The following is an 18,941-nucleotide window of genomic DNA, read 5'->3' as shown; positions in this document are numbered from 1 at the left end:
TTTTGGTTGGTCAGGGCGTGAGTTTGGGTGGGCATTCTATGTTTGGTGTTCTATGTTGTCTATTTCTTTGTGTTTGGCCATGTGTGGTTCTCAATCAGAGGCAGCTGACTATCGTTGTCTCTGATTGAGAACTATATTTAGGTAGCCTGTTTTGCCACTGAGTTGTGGGTGATTATTTTCTGTTTAGTGTTTTTCGTCACCTTACAGAACTGTTCGTTTGTTGTTTTGTTAGTGTTCATATTTATTAAAATAACGTATTATGAATACTTACCACGCTGCACCTTGGTCCTCTTCTCCTTCTCCCAACGACGTTCGTTACACTCTGATATCCACACAACATTGGAAATGCTAGACACACTTTTCACTACCAGCCTAACTATGGAAAGCTCATCACGCACAGACAATCACTCTGTATGTTGTTTGGGGGCTTGTTCGACGACGCAGCCGACAGTGCAGGTGACTGACGACTGATCTACAAAGAACCTTGCAACATAAATAAAAGGCTTTGTACCCATAATACATTGCGGTTTTGATCCTATCGTATGTTGTTTTGTTTTTGAAAGCGATTCAATGAAAACATAATTATTGTATCATTTGTGCAACTTTAAATAACTTTATTAGTATACAATATCATTTGATAAAAAACACAACACAAACACAATTTAGTTTCAAATGTCAAATGTGTAGCCTAGAGTTCAGGAATATTTACTTTTTCGCTTTTGATAAGACAGGTAAAATCATTAATCGATTTACATAAATTGGAACAAAAAAAAGATTTATCCTATACCATGATTTTTCCTTTAATTAAATGTGTAGGGTAGGCTACATTGTCATAGTATAGTTTTCCCAACCGTGGTCACGTTTTCAATGCTAATCCTGTAGAATCCAGCAACGGCGCTGGTCCCATGAATGTGTTTATTTTCAAAAGCTTCTGCATGGAATTATGTTGTCTTAACCTTTCCATCTTCAACCTGACCAGCTAGCTATGTCAGCGATGTATGAATAAAAACAAGCCATATTTCAACCTGTGTGTTGTGATAATTGCGTTGTTTGCCCTATAACCTGTTAAATGCATATGGCTTGCCACCGTGATACAGCCTAACGCTATAAGACACAGTGGTAGAACAAATTCAACCACACCTTTGTTTCAACACAAAACCGGAGAGCAACATCTGTCTGGTGGAGTCCACAAAGCATATTGCATGCAGCCAGGGGTAGAAAAAGTATCCAATTGTCATACTTAAGTAAAAGTAAAGATACCTTAATTAGTAAAAGTGAAAGTCACCCAGTAAAATACTACTTGAGTAAAAGTAGAAAAGTATTTGGTTTTAAATATACTTAAGTATCAAAAGTAAATGTAATTGCTCATATAAACTTAAGTATCTAAAGTAAAAGTCATTTAAAATTCCTTATATTATTAAGCAAACAGCATCATTTTCTTGTTTTTTAAATTTACGGACACAACATTTACAAACAAAGCATGTGTATTTAGTGAGTCCGCCAGAGGCAGTAGGGATGACCTGGGATGTTCTCTTGATAAGTGTGTGAATTGGACCGTCTTAAGTACTACTTAAGTAGTACTTTAAAGTAGTTTTACTTACTATAAGTTCTTTACACCACTGCATGTAACAGACAGTTACATGACCTACAGCATGGTCAAGCAAGTTAATGTTTCCGACATTTTCGGGCTACTAAACAACTTGATTTAGAACACCCGAGAGTTACTGCAAGTTGCAAAGAAAACCGGAACTACCTCCACTATTCCAACACCATTTCAACATCATCAAGTCACCTATACTTAGTCTACTAATACAGTAACCACTAAAAGATTCCAAAAACAATTTAGTCCAATCAACGTTAGCTAACTACAATGTGGCTGTCCATGGCACTGATTCCTGTGTGTGTGTGTGTGTGCGTAAGTGGAAAAAACATGTAAACTCACCCTACGGCCAATGCCATCCTCCTCTCTTTCATGTTAACGAAATGTTTTATGACTCTGGCATACAGTATACACTTTTAGTTTTTGTTGTCCTAGGCTACCTGGCTAAAATGCTTGCTGGCTAGCCTAACTTCCTTTCATGGACAACAATTAGCCGGCTAGTTAACATTAGCCTACTACTGTTACATCTAGCTACATATTGAACTTCCATTCTCTCAGGCCAGAGGCACAATGTATGAATTTATGGTTGGATCAGAATCGCTATTATAATCATTGGTCAGTATGGAGAATTAAGTAAAATCACAAGTCCAAATCCCTCTCTCTGTCCATGGCTAATTTAGGAAAGGAACAATTTTAGCTAGCTAGCCACCAGAGGTCAACAACTCAACGAGATGCAACAATTCAATTTATTTTCTGATAAATGACGTTTGGCTTGATGTGATTGGTGTGAAGCCAAATTCAAACTGGCTTCCCTTGACACTTAAAAATGTGGTGTGCCAGGACCATTCACAGTTGAGCTTACTCAGTTTAGCTCAACGCTGATTAGATATTATTGTATAAAAAAAATATCAAGGGAGGCCAAATGCGTGCTGGCTTCCCATGCATTCAATGCTACGGGCAGCAAAAATATCATACTATTTTTGACCAGACAGCATCAGATAGATGGGCAACACATACAGAGAGGCGCTGTTTCGCTCGATCGGATGCTTCTCCAGTGAGATACATTCAGCCTCTTGCGAATTGAAGGAAAATGATGAAACACAGAGACGAAAGGTCAATTAATAAAACATTTTTTGTTTTGTTATGTTTGTCAATTTTTTGGGGAAACCTGGCTTCCCTTGGCAACCATGAATAGACGCCACTGATCTCATATGCTAACGTTAGCTAGCTGGCTAGATGGTTGTAGTCTTTTTGCTGCCTAGGCAGCATAGCTACAACTCTTGAGCTGGTCCCATGGTTGATTCAGAGTGGTAGAACCTCCACATTATTGTGACGCCGTTGTCGTTACCTTCCCATCTTCAACCAAGTGGTAAACTAGGAAAATGAATAGTTTATTTCAGTTGTACGGAATGATTGTCAAATAGATAAATTGCTATAATAGCAGGATTCAATTGTTCCGATGATAAAACCAGCAGAAAGTGAAATAGTCTTGAAAAAATGATGGCAGCAATCAGGACTAAGAGTAAACTCCGACATCCGCTTCACGGAGCAGTAAATCGGTGGCCAATAATAGTTGCAATTAAGATCACTGTGTGCATGATTTTATCAGTATTGATGGTTTAACAAAAGATCAGATGGCGATAATCTGGTGGCCATCAATGGATTCAATTGGCCCCTAAATGTTTAATAAAGACATTTAATCACTTCAAATTTGACAAGACTGTAAAACACAAATTCTGAATAAAATGTTCCCATATGTCTACATTCCTTGATTATAAAAAATGTATTTAGATATAGCCAGACTAAGGTTTAATTAATATTAAAAATATACAACTATGTGAGATGTTTTGCCACCATACAACATTACACCAGACCACCTCAGAAGTCAAGGAAGTGACCTCGTTTCTTCTTCCTGTGGTAGTCCCTCCTTGTCCTGTTCAGCCAAGCGAGACTGTTCCTGTTCGCTCTGTCCTGGGTCAGCGTGGGGAAGGCTTGGCTGGGAAACACCTCCCTCAGCTTGGACAGGAAGAACACCTCCAGGTTACGACCTGCGTTGGCGACCTCAGAGTCCGGCTAGAGGTCAAGAGGTCAGATGTCATGAAGGGAGCTGCAGAGTTCAACTTTCAACACAATGAAGAAGAATTTATGTACAAAACAAAAAAAATGCATTGCTGTGTTCCTGGCTCCTATATGTCTATGGGAAAATCCCTATGGCTTATTTGCAAGAAAAAAGATAGGTATAGTTTTAGTTTCTGGAAATTGAATATTATCTTAACATTAACAATAACAAAATATTTTTTAAATAACAAAATTAAGATTTAATTCATATGGATTTGACCTACGTAATTGAAAGTTGCACAGTTCCTGAACATGAGTAGGACGTCGTCCACAAACTGCTGGGCTGTGAAGTAGTGAAGAGTGTTCCTCTGGTCTAGCTTCCTCCTGATCACTGATAGGTCTATCGGCCTCTTAATGATCTGGTAGTAATGACGAGCCTGGAGCCCAATCACAGAGTCTATTTAATTTTTTCAAAACATAACGATAAGATGGTGCGCGCCGAAGAGGATGGCTGATGTTTAACATGCTCCTGATCAATTGTGCTCTTTTGTTAGTATTTTTGCATTGTTTGTAACTTATTTGTTTACTTATTTTGTACATAACGTTTCTTCTACCATCTCTTATGACCAAAAATTAATTTTGGACATCAGTACAGCGATTACTCACCACGAACTGGAAGAAGCTTTTTCCTTTAACGAGTCCGACGAGAAGGATACACTGCTCTCCCGGGAACAGGCCCAGATCCCCGTCATTTGCGTGAAGAGACGACGGAGAAAGAGGACGGAGGATGGGCTGCCTTCTGAGAATCCGTAGGCGAGCGAGTAAACTCCCACTGCCTTCCGTTCTACTTGCTAACATGCAATCATTGGAAAATAAAATGTAGGACCCACCATTACCATTATCCTACCAACGGGACATTAAGAACTGTAATATCTTATGTTTCACCGAGTCGTGGCTGGACGACGACACGGACAATACAGAGCTGGCGGGATTTTCCATGCACCGGCAGAACAGAGATGCTACGTCTGGTAAGATGAGGGGTGGGGTCGTGTGTCTTTTTGTCAATAACAGCTGGTGCGCAATGTCTAATATTAAAGAAGTCTCGAGGTATTGCTCACCTGAGGTAGAATACCTTATGACAAGCTGTAGACCACAATATCTTCCAAGAGAGTTGTCATCTATATTATTCGTAGCCGTCTATTTACCACCACAGACCGATGCTGGCACTAAGACCCGCACTCAGCCAACTCTATAAGGCCATAAGCAAACAAGAAAATGCTAATCCAGAAGCGGGGGTCCTAGTGGCTGGGGACTTTAATGCAGGCAAACTTAAATCAGTTTTACAAACAATTTTACCAGCATGTCACATTTACTCCACACAGAGATGCATACAAAGCTCTCCCCCGTGCTCCATTTTGCAAATCTGACCTTAATTCTATCCTCCTGATTCCTGTTACAAGCAAAAACGAAATCAGGAAGTCAGATGACGCGGATGCTACGCTACAGGACTGTTATGCTAGCACAGAATGGAATATGTTCCGGGATTCATCCAATGGCATTGATGAGTATACCACCTCAGTCATCGGCTTCATCAATAAATGCATCGACGATGTCGTCCCCACAGTGACCGTACATACATATCCCAACCAGAAGCCATGGATTACAGGCAACATCCGCATCGAGCTAAAGTCTAGAGCTGCCGCTTTCAAGGAGCGGGAGACTAATCCGGATGCTTATAATAAATCCTGCTATGCCTTCAGACAAACCATCAAACAAGCAAAGCGTCAATACAGGATTAAGATTGAATCCTACTACACCGGCTCTGACGCTCGTCGGATATGGCAGGGCTTGAAAACTATTACGGAATACAAAGGGAAACCCAGACGCGAGCTGCCCAGTGACGTGAGCCTACCAGATGAGCTAAATGCCTTTTATGCTCGCTTCAAGGCAAGCAACACTGAAGCAGGCACTAGAGCACCAGCTGTTCTGGATGACTGTGTGATAACGCTCTCAGTAGCCGATGTGAGCAAGACCTTTAAACAGGTTAACATTCACAAAGCCGCGGGGCCAGATGGATTACCAGGATGTGTTCTCAAAGCATGCATGGACCAACTGGCATGTGTCTACACTGACATTTTTAACCTCTCCCTGTCTGAGTCTGAAATATCTACATGTTTCAAGCACACCACCATAGTTCCTGTGCCCAAGGAAGCAAAGGTAACCTGCCTAAATGGTTACCGCCCCGTAGCAGTAACGTTGGTAGCCATGAAGTGCTTTGAAAGGCTGGCCATGGCTCACATCAATAGCATCCTCCCGGGAAACCCTAGACCAGGGCTGCCCAACCCTCTTCCTGGAGATCTACCGTCTTGTGGGTTCAGTCCAACCCTAATTTAACACAACCCTAATTTGACTCTACTAATTAGCTGCTCAACAAGACCTTAACTAGCTGAATCAGATATGCTAAATGAGGGTTGACTGAAAACCTATAGGACAGTAGATCTCCAGGAAGAGGGTTGGGCAGCCCATCCCTAGACCCACTCCAACTCCAATACCACCCCAATAGATCCACAGATGACGCAATCTCAAAATCGCACTCCACACTGCCCTTTCCCACCTGGACAAAAGAAACACCTATGTGAGAATGCTGTTCATTGACTACAGCTCAGCGGTCAACACCATAGTGCCCACGAAACTCATCACTAAGCTAAGGACCCTGGGACTAAACACCTCCCTCTGCAACTGGATCCTGGACTTCATGACGGGCTGCCCCCAAGTGGTAAGGGTAGGCAACAACACGTCTGCCAAGCTGATCCTCAACACTGGGGCCCCTCAGGTGTGTGTACTTAGGCCCCTCCTGTATTCCCTGTTCGCCCATGACTGCATGGCAAAACTTGACTCCAACACCATCATTAAGTTTGCTGACGACACAACAGTGATCACCGACAACGATGAGACAGCCTTTAGGGAGGAGGTCAGAGAACTGGCAGTGTTGTGCCAGGACAACAACCTCTCCCTCAATGTGAGCAAGACAAAGGAGCTGATTGTGGACAACAGGAAAAGGCAGGCCGAACGGGCCCCCATTAACATCAATGGGGCTGTAGTGGAGCGGGTTGAGAGCTTCAAGTTCCTTGGTGTCCACATCACCAACAAACTATCATGGTCCAAACACACCAAGACAGTCGTGAATAAGGGAACGACAAAACCTTTTTCCCCTCAGGAGACTGAAAAGACTTGGCATGGATCCCCAGATCCTCAAAAAGTTATACAGCTGCACCATTGAGAGCATCCTGACTGGTTGTGATGTACTGGGCCTTACGCACTACCCTCTGTAATGCCTTGCGGTCGGAAGCCGAGCAGTTGCCATAACAGGCAGTGATGCAACCAGTCAGGATGCTCTCGATGGTGCAGTTGTAGAACCTTTTGAGAATCTGAGGGCCCATGCCAAATCTTTTCAATCTCCTCAGGGGGAATAGGTTTTGTCGTTCCCTTATTCACGACTGTCTTGGTGTGTTTGGACCATGTTAGTTTGTTGGAGATGTGGACACCAAGGAACATGAAGCTCTCAACCTGCTCCACCACAGCCCCGCCGATGAGAATGGGGCGTGCTCGGTCCTCCTTTTACTGCAGTCCACAATCATCTCCTTTGTCTTGATCACGTTGAGGGAGAGGTTATTGTCCTGGCACCACACGGCCAGGTCTCTGACCTCCTTCCTATAGGCTGTCTCGTCATTGTCGGTTGTTTCATCGGCAAACTTAATGATGGCGTTGGAGTTGTGCCTGGCAGTGCAGTTATAAGTGAACAGGAAGTACAGGAGAGGACCGAGTACACACACCTGAGGGGCGCCAGTGTTGAGGATCAGCATGGCGGATGTGTTGTTACCTACCCTTACCACCTGGGAGCAGCCCGTCATGAAGTCCAGGATCCAGTTGCAGAGGGAGGTGTTTAGTCCCAGGGTCCTTAGCTTATTGAAGAGCTTTGAGGGAACTATGGTGATGAACGCTGAGCTGTAGTCAATGAATAGCATTCTCATATAGGTGTTCCTTTCGTCCAGGTGGAAAAAGGCAGTGTGGAGTGCAATAGAGAATGCATTATCTGTGGATCTGTTAGGGCGGTATGCAAATCAGAGTGAGTCTAGGGTTTCTGGGATAATGGTGTTGATGTGAGTCATGACCAGCCTTTCAAAGCACTTCATGGCTACAGACGTGAGTGCTACGGGTCGGTAGTCATTTAGGCAGGTTACCTTAGTGTTCTTAGGTACAGGGACTATGGTGGTCTGCTTGAAACATGTTGGTATTACAGACTCAGTCAGGGACAGTCTGAAAATGTCAGTGAAGACACTTGCCAGTTGGTCAGCGCATGCTCACAGTACACGTCCTGGTAATCTGTCTGGACCTGTGGCCTTGTGAATGTTGACCTGTTTAAAGGTCTTACTCACTTCAGCTGCGGAGTGTGATCACACAGTCGTCCGGAACAGCTGGTGCTCTCATGCATGTTTCAGTGTTATTTGCCTCGAAGCGAGCATAGAAGTGGTTTAGCTCGTCTGGTAGGCTCGTGTCACTGAGCAGCTCTCGGCTGTGCTGGTAATCTGTAATGGTTTGCAAGCCCAGCCACATCCGACGAGCGTTGGAGCCGGTGTAGTACGATTCAATCTTAGTCCTGTATTGACGCTTTGCCTGTTTGATGGTTCGTCGGAGGGCATAGCGGGATTTCTTATAAGCTTCTGGTTGGGGTATGTAATTACACTCCATGTATAAACCCAGCCATTTAATGGGTAGTTACCAATGTTTCGGCATCACTGTGCCTTCCTCAGGGTGAGCAAGAGTGGGGACGATGTCATCAATGCACTTTTTGATTAAGCCAATGACTGATGTGGTTTACTCAACGCCATCGGAAGAATCCCGGAACATATTCCAGTCTGTGCTAGCAAAACAGTCCTGTAGCTTAGCATCTGCTTCATCTGACCACTTTTTTAATTGACCGAGTCACTGGTGCTTCCTGGTTTAATTTTAGCTTGTAAGCAGGAATCAGGAGGATAGAATTATGGTCAGAATTGCCAAATGGAGGGCGAGGGAGAGCTTTGTACGTGTCTCTGTGTGTGGAGTAAAGGTGGTCTTGAGTTTTTTCTTCTCTGGTTGCACATGTAACATGCTGATAGAAACTTGGTAAAACCAGATTTAAGTTTCCCTACATTAAAGTCCCCGGCCACTAGGAGCGCCGCCTTTGGATGAGCGTTTTCCTGTTTGCTTATGGCGGAATACAGCTCATTGAGTGCGGTCTTAGTTACAACATCGGTCTGTGGTGGTATTTATTTATTTCACCTTTATTTAACCAGGTAGGCCAGTTCAGAACAAGTTCTCATTTACAACTGCGACCTGGTATGTAGACAGCTACGAAAAATACAGATGAAAACTCTAGGTAGATAGTGTGGTCTACAGCTTATCATGAGATAATCTATCTCAGGCGAGCAAAACCTTGACTTACTTAGATATCGTGCACCCGCTGTTTACATATATGCCTAGTCCGCCACCCCTTGTCTTACCAAACGCCGCAGTTCTATCCTGCCGATACAGCGTATAACCAGCCAGCTGTATGTTGATAATGTCGTCATTCAGCCATGACTCCGTGAAGCATAAGGTATTAACGTTTTTGATGTCCAGTTGGTAGTTTAATCTTCCTCGTAGGTTGTCGATTTTATTTTCCAATGATTGGAAGTTAGCTAGAAGAACAACAATTCGATCGCCTTCGAATTCTCAGAAGGCAGCCTGACCTCTGTCCTTTTTCTCCGTCGTCTCTTCACGCAAATGACGGGGATTTGGGCCTGTTCCTGGGAAAGCAGTTTGTCGTTCACCTCGGGCTCGTTAAAGGAAACGAGACATGAGTAATCGCTGTTCTAATGTCCATTAGTTATTTTGAGTCATAAGAGACGGTAGCAGCAACATTATGTACAAAACAAGTTAAAAAATAAGTTTAACAACGCAAAAAAAATGAACATAAAAACACAATCCGTTAGGAGCATGTAAAACGTCAGCCATCTTCTCCGGCGCTGTCTTCATTTTTTCTCCACTACATTCCTAAATAAAATAATGTACTTTTTACTACTTACATTTTCCCTGACACCCAAAAGTATTAGTTACATTTTGAATGCTTAGCAGGACAGGAAAATGGTCTAATTCACGCACTTATCAAGAGAACATCCCTGGTCATCCCTACTGCCTCTGGCAGACTCACTAAACACAAATGTTTCGTTTGTAAATTATGTCAGACTGTTGAAGAGTGCCCCTGGCTATCCATAAAAAAAATGAAAACAAGAAATGTGTGCCGTCTGGGTTGCTTAATATAAGGAATTTGATATGATTTATACTTTTACTTTTGACTCTTAAGTATATTTCAGCAATTACATTTACTTTTGATACTTAAGTATATATAAAACCAAATACTTTTATACTTTTACTCAAGTAGTATTTTACTGGGTGAGTCATTTTCTATTAAGGCATCTTTACTTTTACTCAAGTATGACAATTGGGTACTTTTTCCACCACTGAATAGAGGAAGATATGTCAATAGACTTGGAGGAAGATGATTGGTGCCTTATTACCAGTGGGCTGACAGGCTCCTGGAATGGAGCACTGAGGACGTGGCTGGACAACAGAAGAGTCAGCTTCTCACACCTCTGCAAAGAAAGAGATACACATAACTAAAATCATATTGAACCCCACTATTCCCTTCATTAAACCATGATAGTTCCCGATCCTAAACAGACACTGTAGCTGGCTCTTATCTACTCTCCTTTAACGTATGTTGGTGATGTGCTGTAAATCTATCTATGCGAATACTTGTATGCTTGACTGCTGTATGACATGGAAAGAATGTCCTAATGGATACAGTGAAGATCATCATCATCATCATCATAACCCACTCTTTGGTCCAGACTGGACAGTGTGTATGGTGTGCCTGCCCCCTGGTGGTCTGTCGAGGGATGTATGGTCTCACAGTCATAGCCCACCCCAGGGTCTTGGTCACTCCGGCACAATGTGCACACCCAGTCGCCCCTGTGGGACAGAGAGAGAGGGTCAGATTCATATTTGTTCCATTTCCTCAGCTAATCCAGAGGCTTTCAGTATTACATAAACTGTCAGTATGGTTATTGGTTACAGAACACATATCGTTGCCCTGTGAACATTGTCAACAATGCCAACTCAAGACCGGTTTAGTTTTGCACTACAGCAGGGTCGGGGTTATGGGCGGGCCTTAGGGGGCCTGGCCCGCCCTACCGTACCTCTGTGCCAGTCCAAATAAAATATTGATCATGTATTGGACAGAGATGCACGCCGACAGAAAGATGCATCAATCGAGAGTTTCAGCAGAGCGGAAGAGGTGAAGCGAGAGGGCTCACTCTTGCCAAAATCTGCCCAGAATAAACCCAATGAGTTTCTTTGGGAATTATATGCAGACCCAGGGGCGCAACTTTGGTTTTAGAAGTGGGGGGGGACAAATTAGTATTATTAAATTTTTCTATCCAAATGGATAAACACTCCAAACAGCCTACCCGACCGCTCGGAGGCGTCCGCATGGTCACTAAAGCACACCCCGTTGCTTCGTTTTGTATCACATTCCAATGATAAAGCTGGGTGGGGGACAAAAATGCAATTTCCGAACGTTGGGTGGACATGTGAAAGTTGCACCCCTGTGCAGACCTAAGCTTGTCGCCTGCCTTCCCGCCTTTGGGACAACGACTCCCATTGTTAGGGCGGAGACATGAGCATCTTGTCATTATATACAGATCTCTGGTTTCAGCCTCTTGAGAATTGGAAAGGAAAATTGGCTAGTGCACTGTTAGGATGCTGGCTTCCCCAAAAGTAAATTGATGTTTGGCCAAAATTATAGAATTACTACTCCGGTCTAAATAAAAACATTAAAAATACTTCACCAGAGAGCATGACTTAGCCACAGAGGATCATTAGCCGATTTAAAAAAAAAATTGTGGATTGTTTCAAATCATAAATGTGTAGGTCAATACCTATTTGGAAATCCTGCAATTTGGGCGGCACGTATGGCAATATGTTTAGCTGATTGAGTTGAGGCTGTGAGTGAAAAGCATCTAAAATATGTGTGAAGATAATGTGTCTTGAGTATCATTAAAATGTTGCAACAAGAAGGAGGTGTGTGGCAAAGATATGGCGCGTCTCTCTCCAGAATGCGCTCAGCTCTACAGAATGCGCTCAGCTCTCCAGAATGCACTCAGCTCTCCAGAATGCACTCAGCTCTCCAGAATGCACTCAGCTCTCCAGAATGCACTCAGCTCTCCAGAATGCACTCAGCTCTCCAGAATGCGCTCAGCTGTCTCCCACCAATTCTTTCCCGTTCATTGTGTGAATTGTTTGCCCTTTGATGGTTTCTTTTTCATAAATTCCCCATTACATGTCACCAGTAGGTCTAGTAAATGTACCCTTAATCCCTCTTCATTTGGTTACACACATTTCTGTTAATGCATGTGTTAATTAGTCATTTACCATTCTCGGAGTGGAAATGTTATTTGCAGAGTTCACAACGATTATGAGTTTTGTCAATCTTTTCTTTGGAGTTTTCCATGAGCAATGGGTCTGGTTTCTTTGTCCTGATAACATTGAGGGAACGAGCACGACTGAGCACGCATAGAAGTAACTGCCTTGTTTAGGGGCAGAACTACAGATTTTTAGCTTGTTGGCTCGGGGATTCGATCTTGCAACCTTTCGGTTATTAGTCCAATGCTCTAACCACTAGGCTACCTGCCGCCTCTACACTCTAACCACTAGGCTACCTGCCGCCTCTACACTCTAACCACTAGGCTACCTGCCGCCTCTACACTCTAACCACTAGGCTACCTGCCGCCTCTACACTCTAACCACTAGGCTACCTGCCGCCTCTACACTCTAACCACTAGGCTACCTGCCGCCTCTACACTCTAACCACTAGGCTACCTGCCGCCTCTACACTCTAACCACTAGGCTACCTGCCGCCCCAAAGAGGAGAAAGGCCAGTGCTTGTTGCGCACCGCAACATCACCCACCTTGCAATCTAAACAGGAGGCAGTCAACATTTTAAAACTATTCAACCATAAACGTAATTGTTTAAAAACTCGACTTGTCATTTTACGAGGTATATTTTACCGTGTTCAGACCATAAGAATGTTAAAGGGATTATTTTATAATCACTTCCTCATATGCCATTGAAACCTGTACTTGTCTCATGTTCTCAACTTTATTTCATATTAACAACCCATGGGGTGCACTTATTTTGGAACATTCCCACGTATAGCCTACTGCTGTGTGTGCATTGCTGCGCTTATAATGTGAAGAAATAGCCTAATAGTTTATCAACATTTTAAGCTAAACATTCTGATCTGTTGCATCAGCCTCATTGCTTTTTAAAAAATGTTTAGATGTGTGGTCTTAACATATCACCTCCACCACTAATAAGCTGAGATTCTCAGTCATTTTTCTTCGGACTCACACAAGTCAACAAAGTATTTAAAACATTTTTTTTTTTTTTTACATCCATTACAAATGATAGTTCCTCCGTATTGGAAAAATCTTTCTAACACTCCCGGCCTCGATAATCACCAAGCGTCGGAGTGAAAGAGCAAACCACCCCTTCAAATTAGTGGATTCAGCTATTTCAGCAAAACCTGTTGCTGACAGGTGTATACAATCGAGCACACAGCCATGCAATCTCCATAGACAATCATTGGCAGTAGAATGACCGATACTGAAGAGCTCAGTGACTGTCAACGTGGCACTGTCATAGGATGCCACCTTTACAACAAGTCAGTTCATCAAATTTCTGCCCTGCTAGAGCTGCTCCGGTCAACTGTTGTTATTGTGAAGTGGAAACGTCTAGGAAAGACTTCCCAGAAGAGTGGAGGCTGTTATAGCAGCAAAGGTGGGACTACCTCCATATTAATGCCCATGATTTTGGAATGAGATGTTCGACGAGCAGGGGTCGACATACTATTGGTCAGGTAGTGTATGATGATCTGATTATCCCTATATCCAGTGGAAACGTCATTAAAAACAGCTTCCTGTCTCGAGCTCACTGGTGCAGGAAACTATAATTAAGGGCCCGGAAAAAGGCTAGTTGATGCAATGTTGCAAGTTCGTTATCGACAGCTTCTTCAGGCAGAACCTGTGATGATTTGAGACAATGTTGAACTTCACTAGCAATCGCTCAAGTCAAGACAGATAGAAAGGGAGGCAGACAGGCAGAAAAGAGAGACGAATGTGATTGAAACGTTATAGGCCTACTGCTGCATTGGCCAATAGGCTATCTCTGAGTTCTATGCGCTTATTTCTTTAGCCGCCAATGGATCACAGAGTATCAATGTGTCCATATGGCGGAGGCTAGTGCTCTCGCCATAGTTACATTTGAACTTTTATATTTTTATAATTTTACTTTAGATGTTTATGATTAACTATGTGACAATTATTTTGAGAAACGAAAACGTTATTATTAAAATGAAACTGTTCCACGAAAATGTGCATATAAAATAATCATAACTGGCACGCAGATGGGTAGAAAAGGTAAATTGTAAGCTTGCCCAAACTTGAAACTCACCAACTACCTATAGTCTTTACTATAACAGCCATTCAAAAATGCATGCACGCACGTGCACACATGGGGGGTTCCGTGAAAAAACAAGCCCACCTATGGAAATCAAAGGCACATCCAACTGATTCGTTTTGGCGCCGGGTCTGCGCTACAGTATAATACACAGTTTCCTGAAATTGTATCTCCACATCTAAAATGTGCGGGATACACAAAAATTCAAAGGATGTGAAACTCTATTTGGAAAAATGTTTAGAAGAAATCATTATAAAACATTCATAAACACCGACAATGGCATCTGAATACATACAGCGGGGAGCTTCGGAGGGGTGGTATGTGGCAGGAGAGGTGGTAGACCTTAGGGCAGCCATCGCAGCACAGCAAGTCGCCCCCATTGAAGCACACCGCACAGAAATCCTCACTCTCCATCCCTGCTGCCCCTTTCTCGTTCTCAGGCTGCTCCTGGGACACTATAGACCCATCGATAGGTGCACACTGCCCCACATGACCCCCCTCACTGTCCTCCCCATCTGCAGGCTCCCAATCAGATTCCAGTTTTGTTTCTGATTCCGACTTTGGGTCTAACTCCATTGACAGATTCAGTTCTGACTTTGGCTCCAGGTCTGATTCCATTTCCAGTGAATCTGAGCCAGATTTCAGACCTGGAACCAATTCAGATTCACATTCAGACTCCAAGTCGAGTACTAGATCTGATTCTGGTGCTTTTCCTATAGGGGGCAATGGGGGTGCAGGTCTCTCCTGAGGGTGTGGTGGTTCAGTCCAGAGGGGCCCCTGTATTTGTGTTGGCTCCATCCCTGAGGCCCCTGGTTCTGATCCAGATGACTCTTCTCTGTTTGTTGAACTCTGCTGGAAATCCAGACTGGACCCTGTCTTCAAATAGAAGACAGACAGGAATCTAAAGTCACATTTTATAGAATTGGCCAATAAACACATTACTCTATGTAGAACAGGGACAGGTCAGCTTGGTTGATGGGCGTGGAGGAAAGACATTTCAAACGGTGAATCCCAGGCAATTACCGTAACTGTGTAACCTCTCTAACCCAGTGTGATTCGAGGTGGCCGAATCCTAATTTGAGAAACGTCCATTCATGCAACTCTCATTGACATTTAAACCCTGATTTAGGAATGAAACGTCTGACTCGTCTAATAGAGTAGGACTTTTTAAAGCACTAATGTATTTGTAACACTGTATCATAACATGAGACAATATGTGGGGAACCAGGTGAATCTGTAGAGGTAGATACAGGGCCATTCTTTGCATCTTTACCATAATGACTTTGACAGCATGGGCAGCACCATTGAGGGCAATTTTAAAGTAGACAATTACTTATTTTTCAACTTCTAGGAGTTTGTTGGCAGTCGGTAAACAAACTGAAACGGTGAATACTGCCATCTGGAGTGTGCTGTCAGAACAGGCATAAAGCCAAGGTTGATGATTTACTTCCACATGCAGTGAATGGAATGTTTGCTCAGGGCTATAATTCATTGGCTGTTCCCTCCTGCTGACTTGTATGTAATTCTATGATCACTTGTTTACCCATAGGAAGTACCACCCAGTTGACTGTTTCAAAATGTTGAAAGTACTCAATGGCACTGCAGGTCTTGTTGCTAGCAAATTACCAGTCCCTTTCATCAGCACCCATGGTAACATTTCATGGTAAAGCATGCAGACTTTGTGGCAAGTGCGCCCTCTATCCAACTCTATGGTATGTACCTGTTGGACATGCTCCTCTGGGGTAATGACTGCCGGCAGAGGCGCCGCAGCGTCCTCAGTCAGCAACTCTGAGTGTGGTTGGCGTAACAGTGACACCAAAGACACCAGTGGCGGTACCATTGACAGGGCAACTGACTGTCCGGGGTCAAGTTTGATCCTCAGACGCTCCAGACGCACAGTGGCTACACAGGAACTGCCCAGAATCCTCTGGGACTCTGGATGGATCCTGAGGATATGGAAAATGGCCTTAGTCTACGAGGTCCTGTCTTAAACATAATATGCTACAAAATAACACTGGCCAATTTGCTCTGTAGTTATTTGAATATGTTGATATTACAAGACCAATGTATTAATTTGATGCCAATGTAGTGTAACGACCCTGGGTTTATAAGCGCGGAAATCGACTCTGCCCCTTGAGCATGCTTTTGCGGCACAGTCGATAGCGCGCTGGACCTCGGGCTAGAAGGTCGAGGGTTCGAGACCTGCTCCTTGCTGTTTCATTACATTGGTGTCAGAAGTGATCGGACCTTGCTCTTTGAAAGGACCCTGGGTTTATAAGCGGGGAAATCGACTCTGCCGTTCGAGCATGCTTTTGCGGCACAGTCGATAGCGCGCTGGACTTCGGGCTAGAAGGTCGAGGGTTCGAGAAGTTGTTGGTTCTTTCCTAAAATGGACACCGTAGGTCTGAGCGAACACACAAGACTGAGCATTACTATCCAAGGGATGTCATTATTTTCTGAAACTGACCTGGCCTACCTGATTCTCCCCAGTGAAGCTGCTGTGGTTCTGTCTTTCCCATCAGCCTCTCTGTTCTTCCCACTATGGACCCATACTGAGGAGAGAAGTAGTACATTTATGAGAGCAGCAACTTTGGCATACCACTGTATTTAATTCCTTTATGATATCTTAGGGTACAACCATGAGAACTCTGTCTGACGGGCTCTGTCTGACAGACTGTCAAAGGAGCAATGTTTGGGTCAGGGTGATTTTGACACTGCTGAGAGGATGAGGGGGACATCTTGGCTTTGCAGATAAATGTCCAACCTGGCCCCATTTCTATCCCACAGGGCTGAATAGTGCCAGGCTACAGGGAGGCAGACAAAGATGGACCAGTATAATCAGAGTAAGATAAACACTTCAACTTCCTGTCAACCTAATTGGTGTAACACTTTCGTTCAAAGTCCATGCAAAAAAACACATAAAAAGGCCATCTCTCACTTTCTCTCCAATTCTTTATTTCTTCCGATTCTTTATTTCCCCCTCTGCCCCTTTCTAGATCTTCATTGCTCTACGTTCTTATCTCTACCACTTTCTCACTCTCTCTTTTACCCCCCCCCCCCCCCCCCCTTTCCCGTATTACCTGCTGTGTTGTCTGCCTCGGTGCCCCTGCTGTGGTTACCAGGTTTGGGCTAGTAGTCTCAGTCTTCCCAGTGGGCTGTCTCTCCGGTGCTGTCGATGTCACCTGTTTGGCCATGGAGCGCTGGAATCCCCGCGGCAACAAAGTCGCCCGCCTTTGGGGCATGTTGCCATGGCGCCTGCGGGCCGCCGCTGCCATCGCCAGCGAACTGGATCCCTGGGTGGTAGATAGACACATGACCAACTCACTACATCTCTACCGCTATAGGCCAGTTAACAATAGTCTTATATCCCTACAGCCATAGGCCAGTTTACAGTAGCAAAACAAATGTCCCAATGGTATGCCATAACGAAAGATGCCCTGAATCTACATAAGCACCGAACGATGCTCCGGACTATGCACTAAATCTACATAAACACAATAACGAAAGATGCCCTGAAAGATGCCCTGAATCTACATAAACACCATAACGAAAGATGCCCTGAACTATGCACTGCATCTACATTAACAAAACCACCAGATGCTGATTGTAGTCGACAGCAAAATGACAATTTATGACATCCAGCGAACATTACCACGTTACCACGAGACGACAGAATGCACAGACGTCTACAGTAAAACATATTTTTATAGCGATTCACTATAGTGACAGCAGAATAACACTTACCTCTACAATGTCCCAATAGTGCAACAATAAACTTTCTAAGCAACGAATATGGGTGTGTGACTACAGAAGAACTGTGTTTCTGACCTAATGAGAAGAGTGGTAGTGCTTTTCCTTTTCTCCGGGACAGTGGAAGACGGGATGAGATAGATTGATGTTGATGGATGAAGAGAGGAAAGAAGCAAAGAGATGACGGGAGAGTATCACGGTGGTCCTCCCTGATTGGAGTAACGTTTGACGCAAAAATTGTCCCTACACGCACGTCCTCTCCCCCCTGGCATCTCATTAGTACCTGGATTGTATTCATTAGGGCACACCTTTGAAAAACATTTCGCAACAGAAAACAAAAACAAGTGTTCCTAATTGGTTCAGGCAGTAGCTCACTATTTTTCTTGCATTTTGTGCCTAATGAACACAACCCTGGTTTTGTACATGTGAGTTTGCAGTGCACTGCAAAGTGTTCCATATTAATCCACCTACACGTCAGAGAGTGGTAGGGGTGTAGATGGAAAAGCATGTCACAAGCTTGGTTGTAATGTGTTAAAATGTGAAAAGCTGGACAATCAAATCTTCAAGCTGCTGTCACCATTATTGATGATGAAGCACACACATGCAATCTATACTTACGCTCTTTAAAGCTTGTGGGTCGGTACCTACATGTTAACTTGGACACAAACAGCAGTATCTGGTCTTAGACTTGGTCTTGCTGTCTCTGTGCTGGAAGTTTAATCAACTGGAACTCCTGCTGTTCCTCTGTGTGGCCTGTGCTTGACGTCGTCTGACTCGAAGGGCCTTGTGCACCCTCATGTGCTTCAGCTGGCCAAATCGACCCAACCCCAACCCAGCTCTGTCTGCTGCCTTGAGTACCATCCCATGTCCATCTGCCCCTGGCTGCCTGGTAGCCTCTGGACCAGGGATTGGTGAGGAGACCACAGCAAATGTTCT

The 18,941-nt window shown here is 43.9% G+C and overlaps 1 protein-coding gene across 1 annotated transcript; it reads right to left on the bottom strand.

Moving 5' to 3' along the window:
• Window positions 1-596: 596 nt before the first annotated feature.
• Window positions 597-18,165, bottom strand: LOC139577527 (tripartite motif-containing protein 66-like). The gene is made up of 10 exons (XM_071404569.1): window positions 18,000-18,165; window positions 17,336-17,548; window positions 16,894-17,059; window positions 16,732-16,807; window positions 15,976-16,201; window positions 14,551-15,131; window positions 10,576-10,708; window positions 10,255-10,329; window positions 3,943-4,095; window positions 597-3,673 (listed from the first exon to the last, which is right to left on the bottom strand). Exons 2-10 carry the CDS (start codon window positions 17,528-17,530, stop codon window positions 3,479-3,481), a joined length of 1,800 nt encoding a protein of 599 aa, XP_071260670.1. The 5' UTR covers window positions 17,531-17,548; window positions 18,000-18,165; the 3' UTR covers window positions 597-3,478.
• Between the last annotated feature and the right edge of the window lie 776 nt (window positions 18,166-18,941).

The sequence above is a fragment of the Salvelinus alpinus genome, chromosome 6 (assembly GCF_045679555.1).
Source record: "Salvelinus alpinus chromosome 6, SLU_Salpinus.1, whole genome shotgun sequence".
Taxonomy (NCBI): Eukaryota; Metazoa; Chordata; class Actinopteri; order Salmoniformes; family Salmonidae; genus Salvelinus; species Salvelinus alpinus.
Note: the sequence above shows the minus strand (reverse complement) of the source record. Positions and strands in the feature narration are given on the sequence as shown.

Excerpts from the sequence above, each read along its gene's own strand:
- LOC139577527 (XM_071404569.1), bottom strand. The coding sequence starts at position 17,530 with ATGGCAGCGGCGGCCCGCAGGCGCCATGGCAACATGCCCCAAAGGCGG. Across the intron at positions 10,709-14,550 it reads CCCCTCCGAAGCTCCCCGCT|GGGCGACTGGGTGTGCACAT; the intron begins GTATGTATTCAG and ends TCTGTCCCACAG. Across the intron at positions 3,674-3,942 it reads ACTGTGCAACTTTCAATTAC|CCGGACTCTGAGGTCGCCAA; the intron begins GTAGGTCAAATC and ends CTTGACCTCTAG.